The following is a 14043-nucleotide window of genomic DNA, read 5'->3' on the forward strand; positions in this document are numbered from 1 at the left end:
GAGATTTCTTTCTCCCAGGAGGTCTGATCAGATTCAGTTTCTCTCTTGCGGCAGGGAGGGCGAGTCCTGCCTTTGCTGCCGGTTTTTTCTGCATGTGTAGAGGGTCACCTAGGAAGGCTGAAAGGCCCTGTGGATCAGGAGTAGAAACCAGCAGTTCTGTTGGGGTTTGCTGGTGGAGCCTTGGGTTCCCTTGTCCTGTTTTTGGTGAAGTCAGTCTTGGTCGGTGTTACACTTGGTTCTCACACAAAGAAGAAACTAAAAATTGTTGATGGTGTCTTCAAACTCTGCTTGCTACCTGAAGCTTACCTGCCTACGTCAGCTAGATGTTTCCTATCAGAAGTCTGGCCCCACATTCTGGGAGGTGTGGGTGGGGCTCATGGTGGCAGTGGAGGAGATGGGAAATTCGGAAATTTGTGGCAAGTTACGCACGATCTATGTCCACGTACCAGTGTGGGCCGGCACGAGTTGTGGGTTTCTGTGGACATAGGAAGTTTCCAAATGAGCATGTGCCCTGTGGGCCACGTTAGTCTGAAGGGCTCCATATGCGTGGCCTCCATGCCATGTTAGAGTTCAGCTTCATTGGAGCTGCCCATTTCTCGAGGGGGATCGTGACGTTTGAGGCTGCCTAACCCATGGCAGGGCTGCTGGCTGGTTTTTCCCTTTTGCCCCAGGAAAAACTGCCTGACGGGAAGGTGGTGGTCTGGGGCTGGAGACAGAGCGGCCCCAACTGGTGCAGTAGTCCTCCTGGCCGAGGACAGCTACACATTGAAAATGCAGCCCTGGCACCAGTCACTCGTGTGAGAGAGATAGGACAGATGGGCTCGAGGCAGAGATGGCTGCCTTGACTGACAAGTGGAATTTGAAAGTGGGATATTCCCTTACCATGGTTAATTTATTTCAGCTTCTCTAAAGGGGTGTGTGAGTGTGTGTGTGTGCGTGCGCGCGTGTGGTTTTAAATAATTCACAGTGTCACTGTGGCTCACTCGACACGAACGCCTCCGCACAATTATGCAGTTATATTTGTAAGACAGGCTAAGAATAGAAGAAAGTGAACGCTCCATTTCCCCTAGCCCCACACCCTCTCAGAGAGAGAGAGGTGAGTCCACAGGGAGGGATCCACGGTCCGTCCTGAGCAGGAGCCGGCATCAGAAGCGCGGAGTTTCTGGGAGCTGCTGGAGGCACGGTGGGGAGGGGGCGAGAACCGGGAAACCCCGTGACCACCTGGCTCAGGAGAGTTTGCAGATACCCAGATGCTCTCCGTTGGTGCTGTAGACCTGTCCCCTTGACCCCCAGGGTCTCGTGACCGTGAGTGCTTGAGTACAGGTGTGCACGGCTTATCCGTGCTAGAATCTTGAAAGTGAGAATAATATTACTCAAATGAAATTTCTAATTTCCTGCCATTTGACGGTTTCTTCCTGTGGCTGGCAGACAGTGAGCGGCAGCCCAGTCGGAGAAGAATAAATTATTTTTGGTCCTTCTCTTTTTTGGGTTTTTTTTTTTTTTCTTCACCTGTTGTATTTCTAACTTCCAGGTGTTCCAGTCCAAAGAGATACCTGAAAAGACCTCATCACCTGAAGAATCGATAAGGATGACGAAAGGTATCACCATGGCGACCGCCAAAGCTGTGGCCGCGGGAAACTCGTGCAGACAGGAGGACGTGATCGCCACCGCCAACCTGAGCCGGAAGGCTGTGTCTGACATGCTGACAGCTTGCAAGGTAAAGACCTAGGCGTTGTTTTGGACAGCTTGATGATGCTCTGTCATGACTGAATTTTTGGTGCGGTCTGGAGAAGGGGGGGGGGGCGGTCACCTGCAGAAGGGAGCAGCTTGCTACCTTAGGCGCCGTAAGGAAACGTGTGCTGGAGGTGTGCACCCATCAGCCTAGGGAACGTGACTCGTGAGGCTAGGTTTATGTTTGAGAGGGGTTGGTGCTGATCTGTGGACTAACCGTCCACATTTCCTCTTCCTGAGTAGGAAGGACGCTTTCTTAGGGAGGGTGTAGGGGTGGCCACTCTGGCAGAGGCGAAGAAGGCCTGTGACATTTTGTTCCTGGCCCTCTGAAAGAAAATTGCATACTGCTTCTGCCCGCCCCCTTTCCTGCCTCCATCGGTCAGCATTCTGTGCTAGGAGGGGTGCTGCCCTAACTGGGTGAGGAAGTGAGTCAGAAGAACAGAACAGAATGTTGGGAAACTGCCTTTTTCCTACCTGTGCCAGACATTTTGCAGAAATTCCTCTGATCCTTGGCTAAGCAAGTAGGGTGGCTGCCCTGAGCCCATCCTTGGTGAGGGAGCTGGTGGGACCTGAGTTTTAACAAGCTTTCTTTCTTTATGTCTAAAGAAAGTGAGCCATAAGGACCCCCCACCCCTCGTTGAGCACCCTACCCCAGACCTTCACCCTTCTAGGGACAGCCGTGTCCCAGGGACTCAGTGATTGATTGATAACCCCCAACCATAGTGAGCAGGTGGAGACACGTCACAGAAGTCACAAAAGCAGCTGCGGCAGCTTGGGGACTGAGGAGACAGGACTGTTCTTTGTGGTGAAGTCAGTGTGGGAGAGCTGGTGCCAGGTCCTACTGATGGCCTCTCGGGGGCTTCTCTGGGCAAGGAGAGGTAACTGGACAGTGGGAGGGTGAGGCAGCCCGCCTGAAGGGACGGGTGTGTGAGGGCAGAGCATGGGAGGGGTCAGGGGAAGGGAAGAGGGTGGCAAAGTGGGACACACTTTCACGGGGGAGCCATGTGTTGAGACCCTCCTGAGGCCAGAGGTATTTGCAGTTAGGATGTCCCTCATGGATTCTGCCCTGTCAGAACTGACAACTCCCAGAAGGGTTACAGCCTCCGGCAGAGAATCCTTCCCTAGCAGGCTAGGCCTGAATGCCACCACAGTGTGCATGCAGGGTGCCTCACGATTGTGGAAGGCTCTCCTGCAGGTTCTGTCTTTTGATCCCGGATGGGAAGAGCAAGGGGAGGGATCCCAATCTGATGGATGGTGAAACAGGCTTAGCAAGATTAAGTGGCATGACCGTGGATCTTCACTCTCAGAACTAGAACTGAAACTGGGTCCTCTGATTCCATGGCCTGTATCTTTCTGCTGCCCGTGGCCTCCCAGCCATAAATGCTTAAGGACACTGAGGTTGCCAAGTGACTGGTGCTTTGTCTCCATGTTGCAGATGTGAAATGAAAAGGAGAAGTTAAATGGATTAAGGTGGGAGTGGAAGGCAGCTCAGATTTTCAAGTCTGTTTGTAATACACGTACCCCTGTTCTCAGGGGAGGGGGGCAAGGATCCCAGTACAGGTGCCGTTTGCCTGGCCTCTGCGCCTCTCTCTTGTCCTGCCGCCGGATCTTCACAGGACAAAATAACAGCCAGAGCTTCATTCCTCAAAGCCAGACTTGGATGACAAGAGTCAGTTCTGAGCCCTGAGACTCCTGTTAGGATAGGACTCATGCAGCAGACATACCAACATTTGCATTTCCTTTGGTCCCCTTCCTTTTGCAGAAAGGAAAGGAGGCAGCTTGCTAGAAAGGGTGTGCAATAAGGAGCATATAGAAAACCAGGAATACCAAGTGGCAGATCAAAAAGAAACCATTCTATCCATGCAGAGGGCCAAGTTGCCCTGTTGGAGCGCTGTCTTTGGGGCTGGCTGAGTAGGGTGGCTCGGCCGAAAATGGAAGTGCAGTAAGTTACCTACAGGCTCATTTTGTCAGAAAGAGAGGATTACACTATTTCCTCGGGTGGAGACAGGGCTTCCCTATACCCTAAGTTAATTCTCCTATTTCTTGCCTTACTTTCGTGTGTCTACATACGTCTGCATCAGATCTAATCCAGTCAACTGTCACAGCTAATGTCCCATGGTTGTTTCTATGTTGCATCCCCGTTATAATAATGGAGCCCTTAATGACCACAAGTACTCTGTGAGTGAATGTAATCTTACCCTATCATCAAATATTTAGGTTATCTGCATTTTTTGTCTGTACTTTAAACTCTACTGCCATGAATATCTTCGGGCATACCTGTTTTTTCTAGGCTTCGGATAATCTCCTTGGGCAGGACTCCCAGGAGCAGAATTAGTCAGATGGTATGACATTTTGATTCTTGCCTCATGGCTCTCCCAGAGAGTTCTGCGAAGTTAAAGCCACCAGCAATGGACAAGAGTGCCCACGCTCAGTCCCCGGGATGTCTAAGTGGGGGTCTTCCACACTGCCCCCTAGAGGTGACATTTGGTAGCATCACAGCCTGTGTCTTCCCCCACACATGGGCTCTGTCCCCACACATGTAGACACAATGGAGCAAGGACCAGTAAAACTCGGTTGTGGTTCTGGCCCATCAGTCCTCAGATGGGCAACAGTGAGCTCAGAAAAGATAGATGCTGGCCACTCAGATTATCCCCACCCCTTCTGGTGTGCGTTGGGGGAGCAGGTGAGGGGAAAGCCCACAGGTGGTCCCCCAGCACTCCCCAGTCCTCCTGAGTGGAACAAACAGGAGGACTAGTCACTATTCCCCTCCACTTTGACTTCTTACCCTAATGTGTGATTCATATGTGTCCTGATTTGCAATTTATTTGCAGTTTTCTCTTTTAGCTGTTCTTGTCAGGCCCAAGTTCTTTCTGAAGAAAGGCTGGGTAGGGTTGCCCGATTTAGCAAATAAAAATTAGGGTTTCCCAAACTTACATTGAAAATTTTGTATTATTTATTCAACATTCAGATGTAACCAGGTTGACTGTAATGAATCCGGTAACCTTGTGAGTGGGTGTGCCATCTGATATATCAGGAATGAATGAAACCGACAGGTCATAAGCGCCAAAAAAAAAAAAAAAAAAAAAGCACAGGATCCTGTATTAGCCATTCATCCTTGTCTGCTTATCTCACCATGTATAATGTGAGATGAGTTTGTTATGGCCCCTCTGAGGGCAGTGGGAGCTTACCGTCTGAAGTTTCCCAGGAGCCAGAGATTCCTGGGTGGGAGATACTGTGAGTGCAGCGTGGTGAGGCCATGGAGCAAGGACCTGAGCACGATCAGCCTGTGAAGAGAGAGGGGCTTAAGGCCCCCCTCCCGCTGCTGGAGAAGGGCAGGTGGACCCCGGCACAGCAGATCTCCTGCTGGGAGCCTTAATCATGAATCTTTCCTGAATTTCTTAGTGCACACGGAATTCCTTACATTTCAATAAAAGGGGGTGGGGAGAAAGGACGGAAGGAGGGACCTGATTCCTGTGCTTTTATCCAGCTCCAGGGCACTGAGAAAGGCAAGGCACAAAACGTTGTCTGAGAACTTACCATGGAGGAGAGCATGGAGGAGCTCCACCTCTGAGCTCTCTGTCCAGAGAGTCAGGGAAGGTTTCTCAGGGAGGTCACTGAGGGTGAGGGAGGGAATTCCAGAATCCAGGTCTCCTACCTGTGGATGCAGGGCTGCTCTGTGCTACTGGGCCCCTCACCCGTTGGCCTGTTCACCAGTTGGCTCTTCCCGTCTTAAGGTATCAACATTCCTTTCTCTCTCCAGCAAGCATCCTTCCACCCTGATGTCAGCGAGGAGGTGCGCACCAGAGCCTTGCGGTACGGGACAGAGTGCACCCTCGGCTACCTGGACCTTCTCGAGCACGTTTTGGTGGTGAGGAGGGGCATCGGGCGGGTCTGGGCTGGGGAAGAGCTAAGTCAGTTGCAGACCATCCTTTCCTCAGGAAAAATATCTCATAGAGCACTGTGCAGGCTCTGCTTGTGAGTCTGGGGCTGGACTGAGCTGGAAAGTGTCTAGCATCACACTGCTCTAGCAACCTGAGATAAAAGAAGGGTCTAGAAGAAGTTGTAGTTAGCATCCAGGAGAGCCAAGCCCTCTTTTTGCACCAAAGAGACAAGAATAGCATGCAAGAGGATGGGACAGGCAAAGCCACCACTGAAACAATGTTGGGAGGGCCTGTTAGGAAGAGCCCAGCCCATCCTTCGAGGACAGGGAGGCTCCAGAAGGAGTCTCTCCAGGCTCCACAACAAGTTAAGGAAAAGCATCACCAGTGCTGCAGGTGACCCACCACCCTCTTGTAGCTTCCTCCAGTCCTCGAATGAATACCCTAGACCACACTGAGAATGCTTGCCTCCCTCTGATGCCTGGAAATAACCACATGGAGCTGGGAAAGAAGGCTGAAAGGGAGGATGCCAGTATGTGTTGGGGGGGTTCAGTGGTCATGGCTAGGGGGACTGTCCCCAGGGCAGCCTTGGGCTTGCACTGACAATCCCAGTTCTAAGGGTGCCTTGGCTCCCAGCAGTCCTAAGGGCCCAACCGTGCTCACCCATGTTGCTGTATGTCTCTCTCTGTCAAGTCCCAGGAACTACATCTAGATCCATGGGAGGTCTGGGGAAAGCCCCAGGAGAATTTGTCCAGGAGTCAGAGACAACTCCTGAAGGGACTTGATGATGTCCCACATTCCATCACTGTTTGCTCCTTCCCAAACCGATTTAAAAAAAAAAAAAAAGCCAACAAGCCACAGAGAACTGTAAGCCTTTCATTTGCAGGGCACTGAGATTTTTCATTTTGTCCTTGCACTAGGACATGAGGCTAGCAGGGCAAAGGAAGGATCTGGAGAAGTTTGGCCCCTTGGTTGAGGTCACCTAGCTACTAGGACAGACCTGGGACCGAATCCCAGTTCTTACTATCTCCAGCCCCGTGTTCGTTCTAGCATTTTGCTGCCAACCTTAAAATTAAATTACCTTTGAAGGGAAGGAAAAATAAAATAAGACCGAGAGGGAGGCAAACCATGAAAGGCTCTTAACTATAGGGAACAGTCTGAGGGTTGCTGAAGAGGAGGTGGGTGGGGAGTGCTGTGACTGGGTGATGGGCATTAAGGAGGGCACTTGGATGGAATGAGCACTGGGTGTTCTACGCAACTGATGAACCACTAAAGTCTAAATCCCTGAAACTCATAATATGCTATATGTTAATTAAATTGAATTTAAATTTTAAAACATTTTAATTACCTTCTGATATTAAGCATTTTAGATCAGTTAAGGGATCAGGACTTTAATTCTTCACCCAGGTTAAGCGTGGTCCATGTGCAGGCATATCCTCTGTGTGAGGAGGCAGTCTGGGGTTACTAACATTGAGTGTCCGAGCCTGAACTCTTGTGAACAGAGAGCATGAGGGCCAGGAAGAGAACATCTTGGCTGGTCATTGTTCACATGCCCGAGCCTCTCCAGCCAAACCCGCTTTCTGTGTTGGAACACAGTTAAAGCATTCAGTCTGTGAGCATGCTTAGCAGGAAAATGAAGCCAGCAAGGCCTCCAAAAGAGTTTTTTTTTTTCTTTCTTGATGGGACAGTAGTCTTAATCACATAGCACCTTGTTCTGTCTGAAAATGAGAAGTTACAGCAGAAACAGTGGTAGGCTTACCACTTATCAAAGCTTTGCATCCAGATCCCAGCTCTGTCACATAAAGAGCCATGTGACCACTCTCTGATCCTTGACTTGAGTTTTGAGGTGTTAAACAGTCAAGGAGCCCTGGGCTCTGTGGCCGCACTCATGTTTGCTGCACACACTTCTTTTTATTCTGCCCACACGCTGCCCACTTCCTGTCCTGCTTTCTGTCTTGCACACTTTTTTCTTACTCATTTGTTGGAAGGGAAGGGATACTGGGATTTTCTTCTTCATTCGGAGAAGGGGTCCTCATTTTGCCCCATTCCCTAGCTCCGTTCCTCGGGTGAACCATGTTTCTTCCAGCCCCATGCCAGGACCTGTGCAGAGCGGCTAACTTACCTGGTGCCCGTGGGTCCAGACGCTGCCCACGCAGCCCTCAGGTTGGCGCTCTCCCTCATGGCCCTTGATGGGCCATTTAAGAGGACAGTCCCTGCAGAGGGGTCCCCCTGCAGCTGCATATCTGGCAGATCCACAAGCCTGGATAAAAAGAAGACAACAGCCTTTAGGTTGTTCGATGGAGTCAAAGGCTTCCATTTCGCTCTCCAGCAACAAGATGACGTCTATCTGGGAGAGGCATTCCGCCCTCGTGAGGAGGGCCAGGAGCCAGTGCTCAGAAAGTTTCCCCAACAGGGAATCAAAGTGGAACCTTCACAGGATCCTCTCCCTGACCTCAGGTCAATCTAAGACCATTTGCCGCTGCCTGGGAACCAGGGGCCACATTCACCAAAGTACTTCTCCCACCTCTCCTCTGCATGCCCACCTTGTTTGGGCGAGCAAAAGGAGACAGGGCATCCAGGAGAGGTGGTTGAGTGGTTGGCCTCTTTGCTCAAGGAGAGGCCAAGGGATCCAGCACGTCCCTGAACATTAGGGAAGTCGTAGGAGCCATTCCCAGTGCACACGTGCAAAGACCCCAGCTTTATGGCAACTGAATGACTCTGTTGGCCATCAGTCCTAAGGATCATCATCAGTTTTTTCTCGAACAGAAAGAAGGAAACTCACTGCGTGGAAGCTCCCCATCACGTGTATTGGGGAGGTTTAAGTGCAGGGACCAGAGGCTGACAGGACGGGAAGCAGCCACTCCCTTCTTTTTCTGGGCCTGGCAAGAGCAGCTACACTTTAGAGCAGATGACCTTTCCTGGTGGCTGCTCCAATGAGCTGATTGGTTTTCTGTTAGGAATTCTTCCTTATATTTATAAGAGAAACAGGACTCTTAAGCTCCTGTGTTACAAACTTGGACGGTGGACATGTCCGTTAAAAGCTTGCCATCTGAGTTTCTTTTCGTCTTTCTACACAGTCATCATCATTGTGACCCATAATCCTGGTAGAGAGAGAAACCTGTCCTGTTTCTCCGTAGCTATACATGGTGTGAAGGTAGCCAGTGCTAAAACAAAATCAGTAATAGAAAGAAAAGGTGGATGGCATTTGAAATTTCATAAAATATTCAGAATTTGTCTCATCTTTTGCAAGGATGTTTTTGCCTCTTGATGACATGTGCTGAAGGTTCTGACTTCCAGGGAAATAGGAATGAATTAGCATCATACATTTATGTGTTTGTATACTTATTTTTGTCTCTTTAAAAAGCTAGTCATCCTCTTTGAAGGTTGTTTTCTAAGAAGAATATAGCAAGAAAGCAAGCCTTTCCAGAAGACTTTCATAACCAAAGGAAAAATACAAGTTCATAACTGAAAATTGCAGGAGCCCTGGGATGGCATTCTTTTCACCCACACTGTGGACATTTGTGGTTTTCTCGGGCCTGTAGCTGAGAATAAGTTCATGTCTCACGTTGTAGCCCTAATTCTTCCTCCCAGGCAGACTGGAAAGAAATCTGGGCTAACATGAGGCCAAGAGTAAGAACGATTTATGCCCAGGAGCCACAGCACTGGTGGAGAACCCAGCGAGAAATAGGGAAAACGGAGATGCATAAATGGAAATTCGTGTTCATTTTAGATACTAAGATGAGCTGTTTGAGGGGGATGAATCAAGAAGCAGTTTTTTAAAAAACTAGTGATTTTTCACGGATACATACACACACACACACACACACACACACACACACACACCCTGTCCTGTTCGCCTCTTCATTCTCTCTTCTTCATTGGAGGACCATGAGTAATAGGATGATACAGCATCTCCATCCTGCAAAGAACGTCAACTAAATCAAAACTGTAATGGGATATCTTAGGATAGTCCCCTTGGATGTCTTGTAAAGGTGACCTCTTGTTTGAATTAATCAAAGAGAGCTAGTAAGATTCCTGGAAGCTGAAGAAAGGCTAGGTTGTTGTCCAGTTCTTACAAAAGGAGAAAGAGAGGGGCACCAGGGTGGCTCAGTGGGTTAAGCCTCTGTTGTTAGCTCAGGTCATGGTCTCGGGGTCCTGGGGTCAAGCCCTGTATCGGGCTCTCTGCTCAGCAGGGAGCCTGCTTCCCCCTCTCTCTCTGCCTGCCTCTCTGCCTACTTGTGATCTCTCTCTCTGTCAAATGGATAGAATCTTTTGAAAAAGAAAGAAGGAGGGGGGCGCCTAGGTGGCTCAGTGCGTTGGGCTTCTGCCTTCGACTCAGGTCATAATCTCAGGGTCCTGGGATCGAGCCCCGCATCGGGCTCTCTGCTCAGCAGGGAGCCTGCTTCCTCACCCGCTTCTGCCTGCCTCTCTGCCTACTTGTGATCTCTGTCTGTCAAATAAATAAATAAAATCTTTAAAAAAAAAAAAAAAGAAGAAAGAAAGAAAAGGAGAAAGAGAAAAGGTAGCAACTAAGGCTTGGAGACAGTGTCTAGCAATTTTACAGAAATAAATTGAGGTCATTTTTAGGGGGTACAGGAAGGTTCAGGGAGCTTCTTTAGTGAGCTGCTTTTATTAAATTTAGGCACATAAAGATGTGAGGGAAATTATGATGCTTTTGCTTTGTTCAGTTTAAATATCTTGGGCCAAAGGGTTTTTTTGGCTGATTTGTATATTTCAGTTTTACTGTAGAAAAGGCTTAAAAATACAAAAAACTGTATCAGCATCCACATGCCCACCATCTGTAATTAATTAACTTTGTTAATGTTTTGGCCTATTTGGTTCAGATCTTTATTTTTAAAAAAATAGATCAGCGAATAATTTAGTGTCAGTTATCAATCCCATTCTCCTTTTTTCTCTAAGCACAAATAACTATTGTAATTTTAGCCTCCTCAGACCCCTGGAGCTGAAAGTCCATTTCCTGCCTCCCACTACTGTCATCAAAGAAACAGCAGCACATGCACACAAAATGTTCCTTATACTGTTACGGGGGTCCCCAGACCCCAGTGCCTGGCTGTATCCTTTGGGAATTGAGAGACCAAATCAAGAACCCCTGCTTGGGTAACCCTTTCCTTCGGAGAATTCAGTTAGCCGACCACAAATAACAGGATCCAATTTAGGCAGAGCCCTGCCCCTGCTGCCCAGGGAGCTGCTTTCTGAAGCTTTATACATGCCCATCTGAGAAGTTTTGGCCTCCCTTTGTTTGCCATTGGCTGAGGATTTCTCAGGGCAAGAGGCAGGCACGTTGGTTTTGCAGCAGTCACAGTTCAATATCGCTGCTAAACCACAATGTGAGGTCTTCGACAGGCTTAAAATCTCCACCTGCAGAGCTTTAATTTAGTTCTGTCTCTTGTCTGCTATTAGGAATCATGTTGAATTCATGGCAGAATAAAAAGAGAACTCCTTTCCTCTTGCTTTATCTGAATCAGATATTTTACCATAGGGCTTGTCCCCTTCTCAGAGCTGGAGTATGTGCACAAGTGGTTCTCTCTGTCTCTCCCTCCAGCTCTTCTTTTAAAGACAGAAGTCTTTAATCACTCTACTTTGATGATGTAAGGGGAATTTACCCACCACACCCCTAACTTATTTCCAGCTTTATTGAAGCATAGCTAACATACAATTAACATATATTTGAAGTGTGCAGTCTGAATATTGATCTCTGAATACATCTGTGAAAGCATCACCACAATCAAAATAACAGGCATGTGCATTACTCCCCAGAATTTCTTTTTGCCACTATAGATGCGTTTGCATTTTCTAGACGTTTAGATACAGGGAATATGTAGCACATACTCCTTTTTTCTGGCTTCTGTCACTCAGCAGCAACATTTTCAGATCCAACCATGGTGTTTTATGTATCGCTAATTTGTCCCATTTTATTGCTAAGTATCCATCAAATGGATAGGCCATACTTAACTCTTGACCTAATGATGGACATTTAGGTCGTTTCCAGATTTTGATTATTGCAAATAAAGCTGCCTAGATGATTCTCTATACAAGTCTTTGAGCCCCCATGTGTTTGTTTCTCTTGGATGAAGACCTGGATGTGGATATTTGTAAAATAGGGTATGCATTTTTTTTTTTTTTTAGGTTTTTAGGAAACTTTTTTAAAGTCCTTATACTGTTCTACATTTCCTCCAGCAGTATATTAGAGTTCCAGTTGCTCCACACCCTTGTCAAAACTTGAAATCATCCATCTCTTTTTTTTTTTTTAAGAATTTTATTTATTTGACAGAGATCACAAGTAGGCAGAGAGGCAGGCAGAGAGAGAGGAGGAAGCAGGCTCCCCGCTGAGCAGAGAGCCCGATGTGGGGCTCAATCCCAGGACCCTGGGATCATGACCTGAGCCGAAGGCAGAGGCTTTAGCCCACTGAGCCACCCAGGCGCCCCGAAATCATCCATCTTTTAATTTTAGCCATTCCAGTGGGAACGTAGTGGTGTCTCATTGTGGCTTTAATTTACAAGGTTGAGTATCTTTTTTATGCACCTGTTTGCTTTCTGTGTCTTTTTTGATGAAGTGCCTGTTCAGATCTTTTTCCTAATTTTTGTCTTATTACAGAAATTTTAGGACTTTTTACATTTTCTAGATATAAATTGTTAGGGTTTTTTTTTTTGTGGGTTTTTTTTTTTTTTTTTTTTGAGAGAAAGAGCATGCACATGCAAGCAGAGTTGGGGAGGGGGAGAGGGAGAGACTCTCAAGCAGGCTCCAAGATTAGCATGAAGCAGTGTGGTGCTTGACACGGGACTTGATCCCATGACCCTGAGATCATGACCTGAGCCAAAATCAGAGTCAAATACTTAACTGACTGAGCCACCCAAGGGCCCCTAGTCTTTTGGTGTTTTGTTTTGTTTTGTTTTTAATAGTTTCTCTTAGGGTGTTTTTTGCCATGTCATTTTTATAACAATGTCTGGGGAGGGAGGCAAATGTGTGTTATTAGAAAACAGTGCTGCAGAGAGTTGAGAAAACAAAAAGCAGATAGGACTTGGGAAAATATAAAAGGAAAACCAAAATATACCTTTTATCCCAAACATATAACATGAATTGAATGTTTCTGTTTGCACAGGTTATCAAATTAGTTTTAAGATTGTATCCCAATATAAGGGGAGGAAAAATAATTTTCTCCTAACCCTTCTGAGTTCTTGCCTTGTGTAATAAGACAGATTAACAAGAGAAAAATAAATGTATTAACTTGTACAACTCATGGATACATGGCAGATATCCAGGAGAAAAAAAATGAGTAACTGTATAGGTGGCCTGAACCACCAGCTTAAATACCATCTTTAGCTCAAGAAAAAAAAAAAAAAAAGTGTGTCATTGGTTGAGGGGAGATCACTGGTGGGAGGTTGGTTACCAGGAAAAGCTTAGTAAAGTAGGGTAAGGCAGTTACTCAGATTTAAATCTGTGCCCTCACCACTGATAAATTCCTCTTGTGATAGAGAATCAACCTTCTCTTCAAGCAGGAAGAGGGAGACACCCTTAACAAATGAACTTTTTAATGTAAATTTCCCTTTCAAAAAAGTAACTTATACTCTGTTTTCGGAGCTTCCCCTGTATCTGCTCTTTCTCAAAAAATTAGCTCAAAATAATCCTTATACTAAAAAGTTATATTTTGGGGTGGCACACTCTTCTACCCTTCACCAGTTTCCTGTTGTTTTTTTGTTTGCTTGCCAGATTAATTCTCTTTTCCACAGCCTTCTTGAGCTATAATTGGCATATGACAGAATTTGCCCACTTAAGGCATTAAATTGATTGGCTTTTACTGTATTTATGGAGATACGCACCTATCACATTATATTAGAACATTTCCTCACCCCCCAAAAAAATCTTTAGCCTTAACCGGTCATTCATTGCCCTTACCTTCAGGCCAAACCCTACACAAACACTAATGCCTTTAAAGCCTCTGTAGATTGAACTATTCTGGACTTTTCATATAAATGGAGTCACACAGTATGTGGTCTTTTGTGACTGGTTCTTTAACTTAACATAGTGTTTCTAAAGTTCTAAAGCATAAATTTCCAAATTCATGGTTTTTGAAGTTTTTAACCATAATTTATATGTTTTGTCCTCTGAGAATCCTTACGCAATCCAAGATCACTAAGATTATTTTCCTTTGTTTTCTTCTGTACAGTTTTAATTCTTATATTTGGGTTTATACTCCATTTGTAGTTAATGTATCCATATAGTGTGGGGGAAGGGTCAACGTTCATATTCTTACATATGGCTATCCAATCCATCACCATTTGCTGAAAAAAATTATTCTGTCCCCATTGAAGTAAACACATCCTAGCACTTTTAATGAAAATCAGTTGACCATATGTGTGAATCTAGTTCTGGACTCTTTTCTGCTTCATTGATCTATATATCTATGTACCAATA

The 14043-nt window shown here is 46.6% G+C and overlaps 1 protein-coding gene across 7 annotated transcripts in view; it reads left to right on the forward strand.

Annotated features, from left to right (window-relative positions):
- TLN2 (talin 2) overlaps positions 1-14043 on the forward strand; it is a 421428-nt gene that overhangs the window by 380309 nt on the left and 27076 nt on the right. For all 7 annotated transcript variants that reach the window (XM_032342750.1, XM_032342743.1, XM_032342747.1 and 4 more), the window contains 2 exons: positions 1532-1717; positions 5492-5599. In XM_032342750.1, the coding sequence (XP_032198641.1) occupies positions 1532-1717; positions 5492-5599 (294 nt within the window). The remainder of the gene's footprint in view (positions 1-1531; positions 1718-5491; positions 5600-14043) is intronic.

Source organism: Mustela erminea, chromosome 5, assembly GCF_009829155.1.
Source record: "Mustela erminea isolate mMusErm1 chromosome 5, mMusErm1.Pri, whole genome shotgun sequence".
Classification (NCBI taxonomy): domain Eukaryota; kingdom Metazoa; phylum Chordata; class Mammalia; order Carnivora; family Mustelidae; genus Mustela; species Mustela erminea.